The sequence below is a fragment of the Centropristis striata genome, chromosome 14 (genome assembly GCF_030273125.1).
Source record: "Centropristis striata isolate RG_2023a ecotype Rhode Island chromosome 14, C.striata_1.0, whole genome shotgun sequence".
In the NCBI taxonomy this organism is placed as follows: Eukaryota; Metazoa; Chordata; class Actinopteri; order Perciformes; family Serranidae; genus Centropristis; species Centropristis striata.
In genome coordinates, this window is record NC_081530.1 from 2812116 (window position 1) to 2828936 (window position 16821).

Here is a 16821-nt window from a genome sequence, read left to right on the forward strand (position 1 = left end):
AGGCTGAGTCCGTCGAAGAAAGCAGCCCTTATCTGTTTATCTTGCAGCTGATTTTAACATATAGTGGGTCAAGAGAATTTTTAAACAAGATTTAAACCTTTGTAGTGGACCTTTCACTTGACATGCTTTCCAATTGAAGAGTTTTTTTTTAATGCAGCCACTGTATTTCCCTGACCTTCAGGGCAACAAGGCATGGCATCAGTTTCCTCCTCATTTGCTGTCCAGCTGAGTGGAACGAGCCCAAAGTAAGGCTGAAGCGTAAAGACTGGCCTGCATACACTGCAAAAAAGCCAACTTGTATTTTTTGGCCTAAAACAGTGATTTAAGTTGGTAAAACTTGGAAATATAAATTACTGACATTTAGGGCAATAATGTAAGTTAGCACAACAAAGGAAGCCAGTTGTCTGCTCAAAAACAAGTTTGTGAGTTGTTGTTACTTATATCTTTAAGTTGGGGTTCACAACAAGGGACAATAGTTCTGATAACTCTTATTTCTTTGTTGTGAAATGCGGGAAAGCAGTGAAATTCGGTCATTAGCAAAAGCTAGCGGCTAACTGATGCTAGCGGCTAACTAATGCCAGCGGCTAACTGATGCTAGCGGCGCTGCTTGTTACAGCTACAAGAGTAGCCATTAGCGTATCAATGCTAACTCAAAATTGTGGTCGCAACATTAGCTGACATTTCATAGCGGCGTTACAATCGTAGCAGAGAAATTCAGAGTTGAGCAAACTCAAAAACAAAACTTAAAATATTTAGTTTAATTGTCCAACTTAAAATTTTATCGAAGTTTGTTGCCTTGAAATTTTGAGTTCACCCAACTTTTCTGTTTTTGCAGTGTAGCTGTGAGAAATGGAAAAGAAGAAAAAGTAACAATAGTTTTAAAACTGCAAAAACTACAAGAGACAAATAGATATGTGGTTACATACTGGGCTCTATGAAAGTATATTAGTCATCTATGAGGGATTTGGACTTCTCCCCAAGAATGTTTATAGGCAGGTACAAAGTACAGCAGAGGAGGGGTTTCACTCAGCTTCCAAGAAGCCATAAAGACTGCAAAAATAACATTAACTTATGCAAGAATAATTACAACTGGCGGGACGCTTCACCTGGAATAGTCTTTGGAGTGAGTGTGTGTCCAGTAGTAGTCCGCACCAGGGGAAGAGGCAGTGAGGAGGACCTTAAATAGAAAACAATATGCTTATGCTGTAAATGAAATTGCTGATACAGATACTACCACCTTTAAAGGAAGTTATCAACACAGCAAACTAAAAATGTGGGGCATCATGTGTATGTTTCTCTGTTGTTTCCTTGTTTACAGACTAAGTGTAATGATTTCAGAATAAAATTACTCATATGCTTGCTTATAAATCCATCTATAAATATAAATATTTTCCATCAACAAAAATTCTTAAGGCTTCATATGAAACGGAACATATTTTGTAACTTGGTTTTGAAATGCATTAATTTGAAGTGCCTATTATATTTGAAGCTCTTCATAATGTTGATGAGAAAAGTGCAAATTAAAATAATTGTTATGAACTTCATTTAATCCTGAGATGTTTAAAAACTCAATTTATGTAACTGACTAAATCTCTTGTGAGAAATTGAAGGCATGTGAAAAATAAATGTTGGCTAAATGCGTGATAACTTTGTGTGCCACTGCTGTCTTGTAAGTCTGGTGGAGCCTCATCAAAGCACAGAGGAAGATCAGAGTAAATATAATAAGTTAGGATACAGAGAGACTGCCCTCTGCTGCTCCAAGTGTGTTATTACAAGACTGAAATCTATTTTTAGTGTATTTTTTGGCTCTTCTGTGTGGAGTTTGCATGTTCTCCCTGTGTCACCGGGTACCTCGGCTTCCTCCCACAGTCCAAAAACATGCACTTAGGTCTAATTGGTGACTCTAAATTGCCCGTAGGAGTGAATGAGAGCATGATTGTGGACTGTGGAATGTGTAGAGGGTGGTAATATTTCGAGAAAAAAGTTTACGAGATTAAAGTGGCAAATTTACGAGAAAAAAATTGCTTTTTCCTCCAAATTTTTCTCGTAAATCGGTGACTTTTTTCGCGTAGATTTACCACTTTAAATCTCTGAAATCTGCGACTTTTTTTTCTTGTAGATTTGCCACTTTAATCTAGTAAATTTTTGCAACCTTTTTCTCGAAATATTACCATTTTGGATATCCACTGACGTTACCAAATACGGTTCTTCGCCTGATAAAGGGTTAAGGAAAATGAATGAATGACCCCATAGAAGACATCGCTAACATTATGTCAATCTCTGCCAGTACAATTAACAAACTGGTAGACAAAAATCAGCCCTAACAAAGTAAAGGATTTGTGACTTCTGGGCTGGAGCGAGAAGGAGCATCTCTTATGGATATTGTCTTGTCTTCTGCACCCCGGTGTTTCCTCACGTTTATGAGGTCTGCAGGCAGATTGCTCCAGACTGTCCTGAAAAAGAAACTAAAGCAGAGAGGTGACAGAACCTTTGCTGTTGTGGCCCCCGAACTCTGGAATGAGCTACTCTACAGATCAGACTGGCCCCGATACTGCCTGTTTTTTAATTTCTTTCAAAAACCCATCTGTTCTCTCTGGCCTTCGAAGTATCTGTCTATTAGAGCAGTAGTTCTCAACCTTTTTGAGTCGCCGTTGTCCGTGACCCCCACTCACTGAACAGAATCTCACACGCACAGTTCAGATCACCCAAAAAAGGCACAAAATGACCAAAAAAAGTAAACAAATGACCAAAAAAGGCACAAAATGACCAGAAAAGACACAAAATGACCAAAAAAAAAGACATCAAATGACCAAAAAAGGACACAAATTGACCAAAAAAGACACAAAATGACTAATAAAAGACACAAAATGACCAAAAAAAGACACAAATTGACTAAAAAGGAAACAAATTGACCACAAAATGACCAAAAAAAGACACAAAATGACCAAAAAAAGACACAAATTGACCAAAAAGGAAACAAAATGACCAAAAAAGACACAAATTGACCACAAAATGACAAAAACAAGACACAAAATGACAAAAAAAAGACACAAAATGACTAAAAAGGAAACAAATTGACCACAAAATGACCAAAAAAAGACACAAATTGACTAAAAAGGAAACAAATTGACCACAAAATGACCAAAAAAAGACACAAAATGACCAAAAAAAGACACAAATTGACCAAAAAGGAAACAAAATGACCAAAAAAGACACAAATTGACCACAAAATGACAAAAACAAGACACAAAATGACCAAAAAAAGATATTAAGTGACCAAAAAGACAAAAACACATTAACACATGAATACTTTAACACAGTGGAGACAGAGCTGACTTCTTTAATGATTTGGCGACCCCCAGAAATCATCTCGCGACCCCAATTGGGGTCCCGACCCCAAGGTTGAGAACAGCTGTATTAGAGGGTTGATTATGTGGTCTGAATTCTTGTCTTTAAATCTGTCTGTTTTCTGTATTTTGTGATTCAATGTTTAGTGTTGTGCAGCGCTTTGGTCAACACTGTTGGTTTTTTAATTCCATGGCACATTATCAGAATTATCATTATTAAAATGTGCAGTGCAGCAATGCAGGATTCACACACAGAGATGTGCAGAAAGTTTTAGACCATGTTGGACTTTTCTTGGTACTGGATGAGTCATGTGAGGTTACTAGACAATCATCTAATGAGTCACGTAGCGCTTGACTGAACAAACATGAAGCCAATAGCCAGCAGCTCATTAAAAACATACCAGAAAGCATCAAATCTTGGACTATGGATGGGTCCCAATGGTACAGAAAGACAATAAAATCTATTTTACACAATGTTCTCAGTAAATTGCTGAAATAACCTTTCAGTTTCATCATCTTTGCACGTGCATCACGTTCAGAAACATTTCCTTTCACACATGCCATGGCAGTGCTGCACAAGACTTACGTCGACTATTGTTGCTTTATAAAAATATACACCATTGATTTTTGATGAATAATCAACAGTAATGGATATATTGTGTTGAGTAAAGTGGCACTATCATACTCAAATATTTCCCATTTGTTGGTCCTTTCCCATCTGAAGTCATAAGGAGTTTTGTGGAATTCTAAATATGACCTTACAAATAAATCGGACAATACTAGCAATCCCAAGCACTGCAAAAAAAGCCAACTTGTATTTTTTGGCCTAAAACAGTGATTTAAGTTGGTTTAACTTGGAAATATTGTATTATAATTATTGACATTTAGGGCAATAATGTAAGTTAGCACAACAAAGGAAGCCAGTTGTCTGCTCAAAAACAAGTTGGTGAGTTCTGCTAACTCTTATTTCTTTGTTGTGAAATTCGGTCATTAGCGAAAGCTAGCGGCTAACTGATGCTAGCGGCTAACTGATGCTAGCGGCGCCGCTTGTTACAGCTACAAGAGTAGCCATTAGCGTATCAATGCTAACTCAAAATTGTGGTCGCAACATTAGCTGACATTTCATAGCAGCGTTACAATCGTGCCAATTCAGCACATTGCAGAAGTAAGGATTAAAAGTTTTTAGAATGTAAAATTATAAGTTAATACAACTTACAGTTGAGTTGACAAAAATCAGAATTCAGAGTTGAGCAAACTCAAAATCAAAACTTAAAATATTTTGTTTAATTGTCCAACTTAAAATTTTATCGAAGTTTGTTGCCTTGAAATTTTGAGTCCACCCAACTTTTATTTTTTTTGCAGTGAGGCAACTACATCAGTATTGTTTTTCCAAATAATAAAAAGCTAATTTAAACCAATAGTAATTCAAGAAACGTTTTCTTGACAATCACCAAACCATTCACTTTAGATTAGTAAATAAAACTCATTCATCATATATAATTAGACACTGGGTCAAGTTAGCTCTTTGATAGTTCTTGTAGTTGTGTTTACATGGCTAGATAGGTACTTTTAGTAAGTTTTTTTGCAGTAATCTACTGGTAAAATGTAGTTTCTGTGTGTATGTGCATGCACACATGATGCATCTGTATGTGCTTAGGTGCATGCACATTTTGCATATGCAAGTATGTGCACATGGAATTAAGTATATGTCTTAAGTCTTGCACACAGGTGTTTGTCTTTACCTCCTTGTGCATGAATGCTAATGTATGTTAATGAATATATGGCGAAACATGTCTGTAGATTATCTACAATCTTGGTTAAATATTATGTAAATGCATAATATACAATGGATTAATTAAAGATTAGCTACTTTAAATCTGTAGTTCTATAAGTATATACTCTATGCACTTTTCTGTCAATGTGAATGAATCAATAAAGTTTACAAAGCTTGAACAGTCTGATAAGTTAAAAAAAATTACATTACTTTTACATCCCTGAGTCCAAAGAAGCTTGGACACTATGAATAGTAACAAAAACAAAATTTAGACTTCAATTTCTTTTTACAAAGGCAAAAATGTATCAGTTTGAACATTAACCTCTTAAAGCCCCCCTGTCTGGGAAAGTTTAGGGGTAGATGAAGGGTTGGGATAGGGACAAAACAAATTTGGGCCAAAATGCATGTATGAGGCTTCATTTGACAAGTAAAATCTTCTAGTTTCTGCAGTTGTCCTTATTTAGCATACGGCTAAAACACAACCGAAAAACACATATTAAAAACGCTTGTTTTTTTTAAAAAACTGGCAAGCAGGTGGGTTTTAAGTGATTGAATATATTGTCTTTTTACAGTTTTAAATTGAAACTTAATATCTGATATATTCCTGTAAATTGAATTATGGGACTGATGTTATGATAGAAATATATTTTGCAGTAAGGGTTAATGTCCTGAACTATTTAACTGGTCCAAGGAATATCATAACGGAAAATTAGGCAAGTTTCCTGGAACAGAGACAAAGATGAAAATGTTTGCACATTGATTCATCAGAGGGCTGGACAGACAGAGATTAAAATTGTGCAAAAGTTCACAGAGTTCAAACAGAAATATAAAATCCAGCCCCTTTTCAACCCTTTATCAGGCGAAGAACTATATTTGGTAACTTCAGGTAATATTTCGAGAAAAAACTTGCAAATTTACTAGATTAAAGTGGCCAATCTATAAGAAAACAAATCGCAGATTTAAGAGATTTTAAGTGGCAAATCTGTGCGAAAAAAGTTGCAGATTTACGGGAAAAAAACAATTTTTTTTCTTGCAGATTCAACACTTTAAATCTCATAAATCTACAAATGTTTTCTCGTAGATTTGCCACTTTAATCTCGTAAACTTTTTTTAATCAAAATATAATTTTCGTATGTTTTTTTTTACACATTCTGGCTGTATGTAATATCCTCCAATATTCTCTAGGGTTGAAATTTGGAATTTGCAAGTATTTCAATGAGTGTCCTATTAAGGGTTAAAGTGGTGAATCAGGGAGAAAAAAGTTCCCACTTTTTTCTCGTAAATTTGCGACTTTTTCCGCACAGATTTGCCACTTTAAATCTCTTAAATCTGCGACTTTTTTTCTCGTAGATTTGCCACTTTAATCTAGTAAATTTGCAACTTTTTTCTAGAAATATTACCTGAAGTTACCAAATATAGTTCTTTGCCTGATAAAGGGTTAAAATTTGTTCTCTTCAAGTCTCTTGCTACACAAACATAGGGACATTTTTTTTAAAGGAGCAGCTCAACCGTTGCAAACCAAATTATCAAGATGTACCTTTGTTTTGGCATCTGCTCCTGTGACTCATGTGACGGGCCTCATTTCATCCGTCTTGGGAATGAAGTGAAGGTGGGAGACGATGGTGTCTCTGGGGGAGGGATCCCACCTGAGCCAAGGTAAACTCCTCCACCTGACCCTGGGAGACGTGACCTCTAAATAACAAACAGGGTTTATGAGTGTGTGTCCCAGACTTAATTAACTGTATAATTGCATAAAGATAAGGCTCCTATGATGCAACTGTCATGGTATGCAGACGTCTCTTTAGGTCACTGTAACATTGACCAGCATCACCAAGTTATCCATTAATCTACGTTTTAGCACACTGACATTTTCAACAAACTGGAGGGTTTAACCATTAAATCATAGCTGGTGTTTTCGCTCCCTATCTGGTAACCTGATCCCTTCATAAAAACCAATAAATTCTATAACCCTCAAAGCTGTCCCTGATAGGACATTAAAGGACAGCCCACAACAGATTAGGATAGTTGCATCTTGTGTCAGACCTAGAATAGAGATTAGAAGATTAGAAGATGGGCAAAACAAAAGACTCTGGCGTGGAGGAGAGACCAAAATGGGACAACAAGGCTCAGTACATGTTAACGAGTATCGGATTTGCAGTAGGTGTTGGAAATGTTTGGCGTTTTCCCTACCTGTGTCAAATCTATGGAGGAGGTGAGATGCTATTACATGATGCTATCATAAATTTTATTAACCTGGCTTGACACTGTTTCAGAATTGCAGTGCACTTTCCCTTATTATGGCTTAAAAAACAAGCTAAGCATGATTAAGGATCTTTTTTCTGCTAAAGTCTGCTTACTGATTGAATAATCTTGCTGATGACTGTCAGGTAATTGTTGACTTTGTGTCTCCAGGTGCGTTCCTCATCCCTTACCTGATAGCGCTGGTGTTTGAGGGCCTCCCCCTGCTCTACCTGGAGCTGGCCATAGGACAGAGGCTGCGCATGGGCACCATCGGCGTCTGGAACTCCATCTCACCGCTACTGGGTGGAGTCGGTGGGTGGCTTATCAATTGTTTCTCATGAGGGACATTTTGGGCTTTTTAATTGATCAAAAAATGATGGCTGTGTTAATGCATATGGCACAATTTTTGGCAAAGGTGTGAGTTTAAAAAAAAACCAATATATTTTTGAACTCCAACAATCATAGACTGTGTAGCCATAATACAGAAACCCAGCCCCTAAGGACTAAAAATGTCCCTCTGAAACCCTTTTTTAATCTATTTTATCTTATTGCATCTTACTGTTCTATTGTTTACTACATCTCTTTGTATTGTGTTATGTATTTATTGTTTGTGCAGCACGTTGGAAACCTTGTGTTTGCTAAAATTGTGCTATATAAATAAATAAATAAATTAAGTGGATATAAAGTCAATTTAAAAACCAGGACCATTACAGTATAAAATCATGCATTCTATTATGTCGCCTGGCTTCAAAGTTGTAGTAATTTACACCAGATTAAGCCAATCAGTGTTGTTGTTTATCATTGACATATCCCAGAATATTTAAAAAAAAATTCCCCTACAATTTAGTATACAGGAAATAGGTCAATTTATGTTTTTTCTTCAGTAAAAACAACAGTGGTATTATGTAAACAAACTGGCATTTAAGCAGTTGAAAATGTGATTTTTAGGACTGATTTTGTTTAAAAACATATTAACAGAGTAAAAGTGGAGAATAATATTAATAGGAAATGTTATGGCTGTTTCTTTTTTTTTTCCTGTGTGTAGGAATTGCTTCCATGTTTGTGTCATTCCTGGTCAGCATGTTCTACAACACCCTGCTGGCCTGGGTACTCTGGTACTTCTGTCACTCTTTCCAAGACCCCCTGCCCTGGAGCCAGTGTCCCCTCAATGAAAACCTCACAGGTAACAAGAAACCCCACCAGTCATTCTAGCTGCTTCTGAAAATTCAAATGTTTAAGATCATTTTGAGAAATGAGTATGAAGACAATAAAGATTTAAGAGGACTCTTAACTAGCAAGCTCTACGTGTCATTTCACATTAATAGGGAGAACTATTGGATTTTTATTGCTTTATGACACAGAGGAAGCCTACAATCTATACAATAAAAAAAGAGCATGCTTTGGCTGAGTGACAGATAGTGGAATGTGTGACAGGCAAAGAGCACAAATCATGCTCTCATTTATTTTCAGTAATCAGGCCAAGATATTAATATGCTTCATGATGAGAAATTCATTCATTCATTCATTACCATTAACCGCTTTGTTTTACTTAAAATTAGGGAAATAAAAAGCATTTTTCAAACTATACAGGAACACACTTATTGATAGATAAGAATTAAGATTCAATTTTAATACTGAATTGAGAGGACATGGACTCATTTACAAAAGTTAAAGGAACACTCCACCGTTTTTTCATATTAAAACATGTTATTCGGTCAAGTAAGACGAGTTGATACAGACCTCTTGCGTCTCAATGCGTGCACTCAATCGCCCTGGCGCGCGGAGCTACTTGGCTAGCACTTAGCTTAGCCCAGTTCATTCATTAGGATCCAAACAGATGGACAGTTAGAAGCGACCAAACTCCTCCACGTTTTCCCTATTTAAATACAGCTACACGAGTAGTTAAACGACCAAGTATGGCGACACAAAATAAAACGTGGCGCTTTTCTAAGCGGATAAAAAGGAGAACTATAATGTATGGCGGAATAGCACTTGGGAGCACTTCGACTCGGCGCAGTAATATCATCACTCCTGAGGGGAGAAGATTTTTCAGGAGTGATGATAGTACTGCGCTAAATAGGGAAAACGTGGAGGAGTTTGGTCGCTTCTAACTGTCCATCTGTTTGGATCCTAATGAATGAACTGGGCTAAGCTAAGTGCTAGCCAAGTGGCGCCGCGCGCCAGGGCGATTGAGTGCACGCATTGAGACGCAAGAGGTCTGTATCAACTCGTCTTACTTGACTTGAATAACATGTTTTAATATGAAAAAACGGTGGAGTGTTCCTTTAAAGCACAATTGAAGATTTAGTCATGAAGAATTGTAAAAGGTCTCATGTTTTGCTTGTGTCTAAATCCACACAGAGTACAATGAGGAGTGTGTGAAGAGCACTCCTGTGAACTACTTTTGGTACCGTGAGACCCTGAACATCACACCTGACATTGAGACCAGTGGCTCCCTGCACTGGTGGATGGTCATCTGTCTGGCCAGCGCCTGGTGTGTGGTCTACATCTGCTTTATCAGAGGCATCGAGTCCATGGGAAAGGTCCGTTTACCTGGTGAAAAGAATATGAAGCCCTATTTTAAAATCAGTACCACACATACACCAGAAAGAAAGACTGGTAACGCCTTATATTCAAATCTACAAGAAAAAAAGTTGCAGATTTAAGAGATTTAAAGTGGTGAATCTGTGAGAAAAAGTTGCTTTTTTCCCACTTCTTTCTCGTAAATCTGTGACTTTTCTCCACGCAGATTTGACACTTTAAATCTCTTAAACCTGCAACTTTTTTCTTGTAGATTTGCCACTTTAATCTAGTAAATTTGCAACTTTTTTCTCGAAATATTTTTATTTTGGATATCCGCTGAAGTTACCAAATACGGTTCTTCGCCTGATAAAGGGTTAAGGTCCTTGTAATAACCATTAATTAACAAGTAATAAGGCCCTTGTAAGTCCTTTAAAAGATGCTTATTAACATTATTGTGTGTTTATAAGCTTATATAAGTGTTAATAATGGCATTACAAACACCCATGACCCACCCATTATGTCTTTGCCATGCCTTTATTAATCTTATTTTGTTTGCTTATTGATATTAAAATATACTTTATTGCTCATCTATTATAAGTTAACTATAAGTTAAATATGCCTTTTTATAATACAGCTAATAGCAGGCTATAAGAGATTCATAAGCACTAATAAGAAACTTGTTAACAGTTTTCAAATGCTTAAGAACATTAATAAAAGCCTCATGAGTATCTTATAATTGTTCATAATAGCATTACAAACACCTATAACCCACCCATTATGTCTTTGCCATGCCTTTATTAATCTTTTGTTTGCTTATTGATATTAAAATATACTTTATTGCTCATCTATTATAAGTGAACTATGCTTTTTGCAACTACCGGATCTAAAGCGAGAACAATGCCTTATTACTTGTTAATTAATGGTTATTAAGGACCTTATTATAAAGCGTTACCGAAAGACTTAATGAGGGCTGTGCCATATTTTTGTATGTTTCAGGCAGTGTACGTGACAACCACGTTTCCTTACCTGGTGCTGACTATTTTCCTGATCCGTGGTCTCACTCTGCCGGGAGCTACTGATGGACTGGTGTACCTCTTCACTCCCAATGTGAGCCAAAGAGCGCAAAAGCTGAGAAGCTTGTGTGCAGTGTTAGAACTAGAATCAATGTTATTATTTGGAGTCAACCTGTTTAACTGTGTCCAGTAGTTAGGCGCAGAAGCCCAACCTTACTCTGCAAAAAAAGAAAAGTTGGGTGAACTCCGATTTTTGTCAACTCAACTATAAGTTTTACTAACTTATAATTTTACATAATAAGTTATAATAACTTTTAATCCTTACTTCTGCAATGTGCTGAATTGGCACGATTGTAACGCCGCTATGAAATGTCAGCTAATGTTGCGACCACAATTTTGAGTTAGCATTGATACGCTAATGGCTACTCCTATAGCTGTAACAAGCAGCGCCGCTAGTATCAGTTAGCCGCTAGCATCAGTTAGCCGCTAGCTTTCACTAATGACCGAATTTCACCGCTTTCCCACATTTCACAACAAAGAAATAAGAGTTATCAGAACTATTGTCCCTTGTTGTGAACCCCAACTTAAAGATATAAGTAACAGCAACTAAAAAAATTGTTTTTGAGCAGACAACTGGCTTCCTTTGTTGTGCTAACTTACATTATTGCCCTAAATGTCTCGTCTCAAGACCCATTTTTATTCCTTGGCTTTTTAACACTGCGTGAGTTTTGTGGTCCTCTGTGTCTTTTATTTCTTTTACTACTTTTAACTACGTCTTTTATTTTATTTTACTATGTTTATCTGTTTGATTGTATTGTTTTATTTATGGCATCATTTTAGATTTATACACTTATTATTTATTGCTGATTGGTATATGGAATTGTTTGTTTTATTGTTGATTTTATGTACAGCACTTTGGAGACGTTTGTGTTGTTTAAATGTGCTATACAAATAAAGGGGGATTGGATTGGATTGGATTAAATGTCAATAATTTATATTTCCAAGTTTTACCAACTTAAATCACTGTTTCAGGCCAAAAAATACAAGTTGGCTTTTTTGCAGTGTGGACCTTAGTCATGCAGTTTATTGTCTAAAGTTGGCATAAACTGGCATTCAAAACCAACGCTAAACACTGTTAGAGCCTGTGTCAAAGCGTCAGTATCTGACGAGATGGGATGAGAATAGGTTGGTGTTTGACCACTAGCTACTACAGGCAATGCACGATTGTATGTTGCACACAATGATCCGATACTGTGTTTGCACACGCTCTAGTGGGAATTACTGAAGAATCCTCAGGTGTGGCTGGACGCCTCCACCCAGATCTTCTTCTCTCTCTCTGTGGCTTTTGGAGGTCTCATAGCTTTCTCAAGCTACAATCCAGAGAAGTAAGGACTAAAACTCTTTAACTCCTTCAGTAAAAGTGGATTTGTGTATGATTTTCTTTCTGTTTTTGCATTTTTAGAAACAACTGTGAGATGGATGCGGTTGTAGTCGGAGTAATTAATAGCGCCACATCTCTCTACGCTTCCATTCCCATCTTCTCCATCCTGGGTTTTAAAGCAAACACAGCTTTCAATTCCTGTATGAACGAGTAGGTACACACACACATTTGGCATGCGAATCTAGAGCATTTTTCTTGCTGATACAAAAGATTTTTGTGTTCGATCTGCAGAAACATCTTGACTCTGACGAACCGCTTTGAGATTTCAGACCAGAACATAACATCGGAGAACTATGAGGACTGGTTGAGTTATCTTAATAGTACATTTCCAGCTGAGGTGGCCCAGGAGACCCTGAGGACCTGTGACCTGCAGACTTTCCTTGACCAGGTAACTTTGAAAACACTCTGAATCTTGTACATCGCATTCCTTTTTTTCTAAGTCCAGTCTAATTTCACTCTTCCTGCAAGTCCTGGTTGTTTCTTGTTCTCACCTCCCCTTCTTTCCCTGCAGTTCAGTAGAACATGGGCGGGTACAGACAGTTCATGCTTTCTCATTAGTTTCTCGCCTCTTTTTTATCTTCCTCCCCCAGGCTGTGTCAGGTACCGGCCTGGCGTTCATCGTGTTCAGCGAAGCAGTGATAGAGATGCCAGGATCTCAGATATGGGCCATCCTGTTCTTCGTCATGCTCTTCAGCTTGGGTCTCTCCTCCATGTTTGGCAACATAGAGGGAGTTCTGATGCCCATCAGAGACCTGAAACTACTGCCCACGTGGATCCCCAGTGAGGTCGTAACAGGTACCTGTAAATCAGCTTCAGCTTCAGGATCCATGTTCTTCCCTTTGAATTCCTTCTGTGATAAACTTTCCTCACTTCCTCAGCGATCATCTGCTTGGTATCCTTTTCAACGGCGCTCATCTTCACCCTTGGTTCGGGGAACTACTGGTTTGAGATCTTCAACAGCTACGTGGGCTCTGTACCTCTGCTCATTGTTGCACTACTTGAGATCGTTGGAGTCGTTTATGTCCGTGGAATGAAAACGTAACTTTCTCTCCTTTCTTTGATGCTTTGTAGAGAGATTCATACACTGCAAAAAAGCAAACTTGTATTTTTTGGCCTAAAACAGTGATTTAATTTGGTAAAACTTGGAAATATAAATTACTGACATTTAGGGCAATAATGTAAGTTAGCACAACAAAGGAAGCCAGTTGTCTGCTCAAAAACAAGTTGGTGAGTTGTTGTTACTTATATCTTTAAGTTGGGGTTCACAACAAGGGACAATAGTTCTGCTAACTAATTTCTTTGTTGTGAAATTCGGTCATTAGCGAAAGCTAGCGGCTAACTGATGCTAGCGCCTAACTGATGCTAGCGGCGCTGCTTGTTACAGCTACAAGAGTAGCCATTAGCGTATCAATGCTAACTCAAAATTGTGGTCGCAACATTAGCTGACATTTCATAGTGGCGCTACAATCGTGCCAGAGAAATTCAGAGTTGAGCAAACTCAAAAACAAAACTTAAACTATTTAGTTTAATTGTCCAACTTAAAATTTTATCGAAGTTTGTTGCCTTGAAATTTTGAGTTCACCCAACTTTTCTTTTTTTGCAGTGTATACAACTGATCCCAGTGTGTTACATCTGTCTCTTGTGTCTGTATCCTCCAACAGTTTCAGTGAAGACATATATTTCATGACTGGTAAGAGGCCCAACATCTACTGGAAGGCATGCTGGATGGTGATCAGTCCATTAATGCTGCTGGTGGTGCTGATTGCCTACGTGTTCGTCCAGGCCCAGAAACATCCCACTTACCCCGCATGGAACCCAGACTATGTAAGCAAGGCGAGGGTATTGATGTGGAGTGTAAAAAGCACAATGAGCAGGTCCATGATTTGTCTATGTTCAGTGGCAGCCTCCATGGTTGAAAAAGCGCGCTAAAGTGCCCTTTGGAGTGGTGAAAAAGAGAGGAAGTGCCTTATTGGCTGCCATTTACACATGCAGAAAAATGATTGGGTGCCCTTTAGGGTGCCCCTTCATACAAAACTTTATGATTATGTGCCCTCTACAGCAAAAAAAACTTAATAATGTGCCTTAATAAGAGCCCTTTTAGTGCCCTTCTGGTGCCATGGTGCCTCTCTTTGGTAGGCGACCAACGGGTAATGCAAAAGAGGCGTTGCTTTCATGTGGCCTCGCTATGACGAACAGCTACATCGAGTGGTACTAAAATCCGAAATGGATAACGAAGCAAAAAGCAGATTAATAGTCTGCCTGTACCCGTAATAGAAAAGCGCAATTAGATGCCAAGTTAAAAAAACACGATAACGTGCCCTTGCAACAGAGAGAGAAAAAGAATTCCAGTAAAGAAAATGATCTGCAGTGATTTAAAAAAATGTCACAGTAGGATATCAATATTCTATAATGCAATATCACCCAACTGTGTGTGTTTGCTGTCATTTAGCTCTCAAAGTGGATTAGATTGATGCATTTTACTTAAAAATTTAGGGGGTGGGACATGGTTTAGTTCAATGGTTTTAATTGTCAGTACCACATCGTTAATTACTTTGATCTGGATCTCCTTTAACTTAATGCTAATTGTAATAAAGGATGAGGTCTATTTCATCAAACATGATGCATCATAGCTTTTTGGGTGCTGGTGGGGCTCCAAGTTCAAATTAATTATGAAGTTGGTCCCTGCTCCTTAACCCTACAGCACCAGAATTAATCACTTGTGGTGCTCGCCAGTGAGTGAAAGCCAATCCCAGATTCTCTATTAATAATAATCTAATGACTACCCAAAAGTGTACCATTTTGTATCAGCACCATTTTTAGCCTCAGAAGAAAGTATTTTTTCAGACTTGACCTGAAACACAGTACTCCAAATGTTTGTCAAAGCAACTTTATATGACAAATATATCAGTGTTGTTGTAATCTCTAATGAGATTCTACATATGACTGCAAAATGTTTAAACAGTAGTACCTTAGTTTCAGAACCATTTGGGTTACTGTTTTTAGTCAGAGTAGCATTGTTGCATGTAGTAGTAACACATTAGCTGTAATGCAATCTCGGTGTCCACTGATAATTTAGTTATTAGCTTTGCAGAGTTAGTTTTGAATCAATTCAAATATAGATGTTGCCTCTCAACTTCAACTCCATTCCTGCATCTCAAGATGCTCGTTTGTCTGTAATGTCAAAAAAATCAAAAACAATTAATCATTTAAAATAAATGAATGCAGCTTGCCAAGAGTTAGATGAGAACATTGATGCACTCTCATCTGAACACTAATTATGACAGATCAAACAGTGAGCCTGTCTCTGTCTAAAGGGAAACAAATATGCTGAACAACACTTTTTTGTTAAATCCCTATACAAATAATACTAGAAGTATTTTTTTGGTGGAACAAAATTACTTTAAGTTAATTTAAACTCATTTCTTGACATCTACAGCTTCATATTGCACACAGATATTGGAGTGGTATCAATATCTAAGAGTGAGAATAAAACAAAATAAATTCATTTTTACAAATCTCTAATTGTTCAACTTTCGTTTCGTATCTGTTTATTTCGGTCAATACATGTCATCAAAACAAACCAGAGAAAAAAAGAAAAACATTGATCAAAGTAAACAACATGTCAACAGAGAGAGAAAATTGATAATAGACATTTGGAGCGAAAAGGCTGAAGCATAGCTTATTACGCCTTATTACCCTGCTACAACTCAAGTAAATTTAAAAATTAGAAATGTACAATCTGTTATTTATCAACAAAAGAAATAAGCAGTCACAAAAGAGAGAAAAGAAAGAAGCTTATTAGTCATTTCTCTAACTTATATAAATTAATCATCCTATTTTTAAGTAATTTTTTGAATGAGTTAATGGTCAAGTCTTTCTCCAACTTAATTTTAAAATTGAATAATATTATGACATCCAATGCTTTACTTTTTATACTTCATCTCCTTCTCTTTTTGTTTAGGAACTATTCCCAAAAACTGAAGTGAAGCCGTATCCAGACTCGGTGTTTGCCTTCATCGTGCTGCTCTGCTCTCTACCGGTGGTTTCTATCCCTCTGGTGGCTCTTTACAAACTCATCTGCTGTGGAGTCAAAAAGTCTTCTGCTGGCGGTGAACTGAATCCCCACAGCAACGATGGCTTTGAGGTTGAAACACAGGAATAAAAGAACCAGAAAGCTTAAGAATGAAGAACTTTTATTTACTGTTTTTTGTTTTACCCAGCATGAGACTCACTTTGTTTTAGTTGTTTTTGCTTATGTGGCAAATCTACGTGAAAAAAGTAGCAGATTTACGAGAAAAAAATGGGAAAAAAGCAACTTTTTTCTCCCAGATTCACCACTTTAAATCTCATAAATCAACGCATTTTTTCCAGTAGATTTGCCACTTTAATCTCGTAAACTTTTTTCTCAAAATATTATTTTCGTATGTTTTTTTTACACATTCTGGCTGTATGTAATATCCTCCAATATTCTCTAGGGTTGAA

The 16821-nt window shown here is 37.2% G+C and overlaps 1 protein-coding gene across 1 annotated transcript; it reads left to right on the forward strand.

Moving 5' to 3' along the window:
* Positions 1-7182: 7182 nt before the first annotated feature.
* Positions 7183-16685, forward strand: LOC131984657 (sodium-dependent neutral amino acid transporter B(0)AT1-like). Its single transcript, XM_059349561.1, has 12 exons — positions 7183-7333; positions 7534-7674; positions 8408-8545; positions 9724-9905; positions 10882-10992; positions 12171-12283; positions 12361-12489; positions 12571-12727; positions 12930-13134; positions 13218-13377; positions 14001-14163; positions 16301-16685. Exons 1-12 carry the CDS (start codon positions 7192-7194, stop codon positions 16499-16501), a joined length of 1842 nt encoding a protein of 613 aa, XP_059205544.1. The 5' UTR covers positions 7183-7191; the 3' UTR covers positions 16502-16685.
* Positions 16686-16821: the final 136 nt, after the last annotated feature.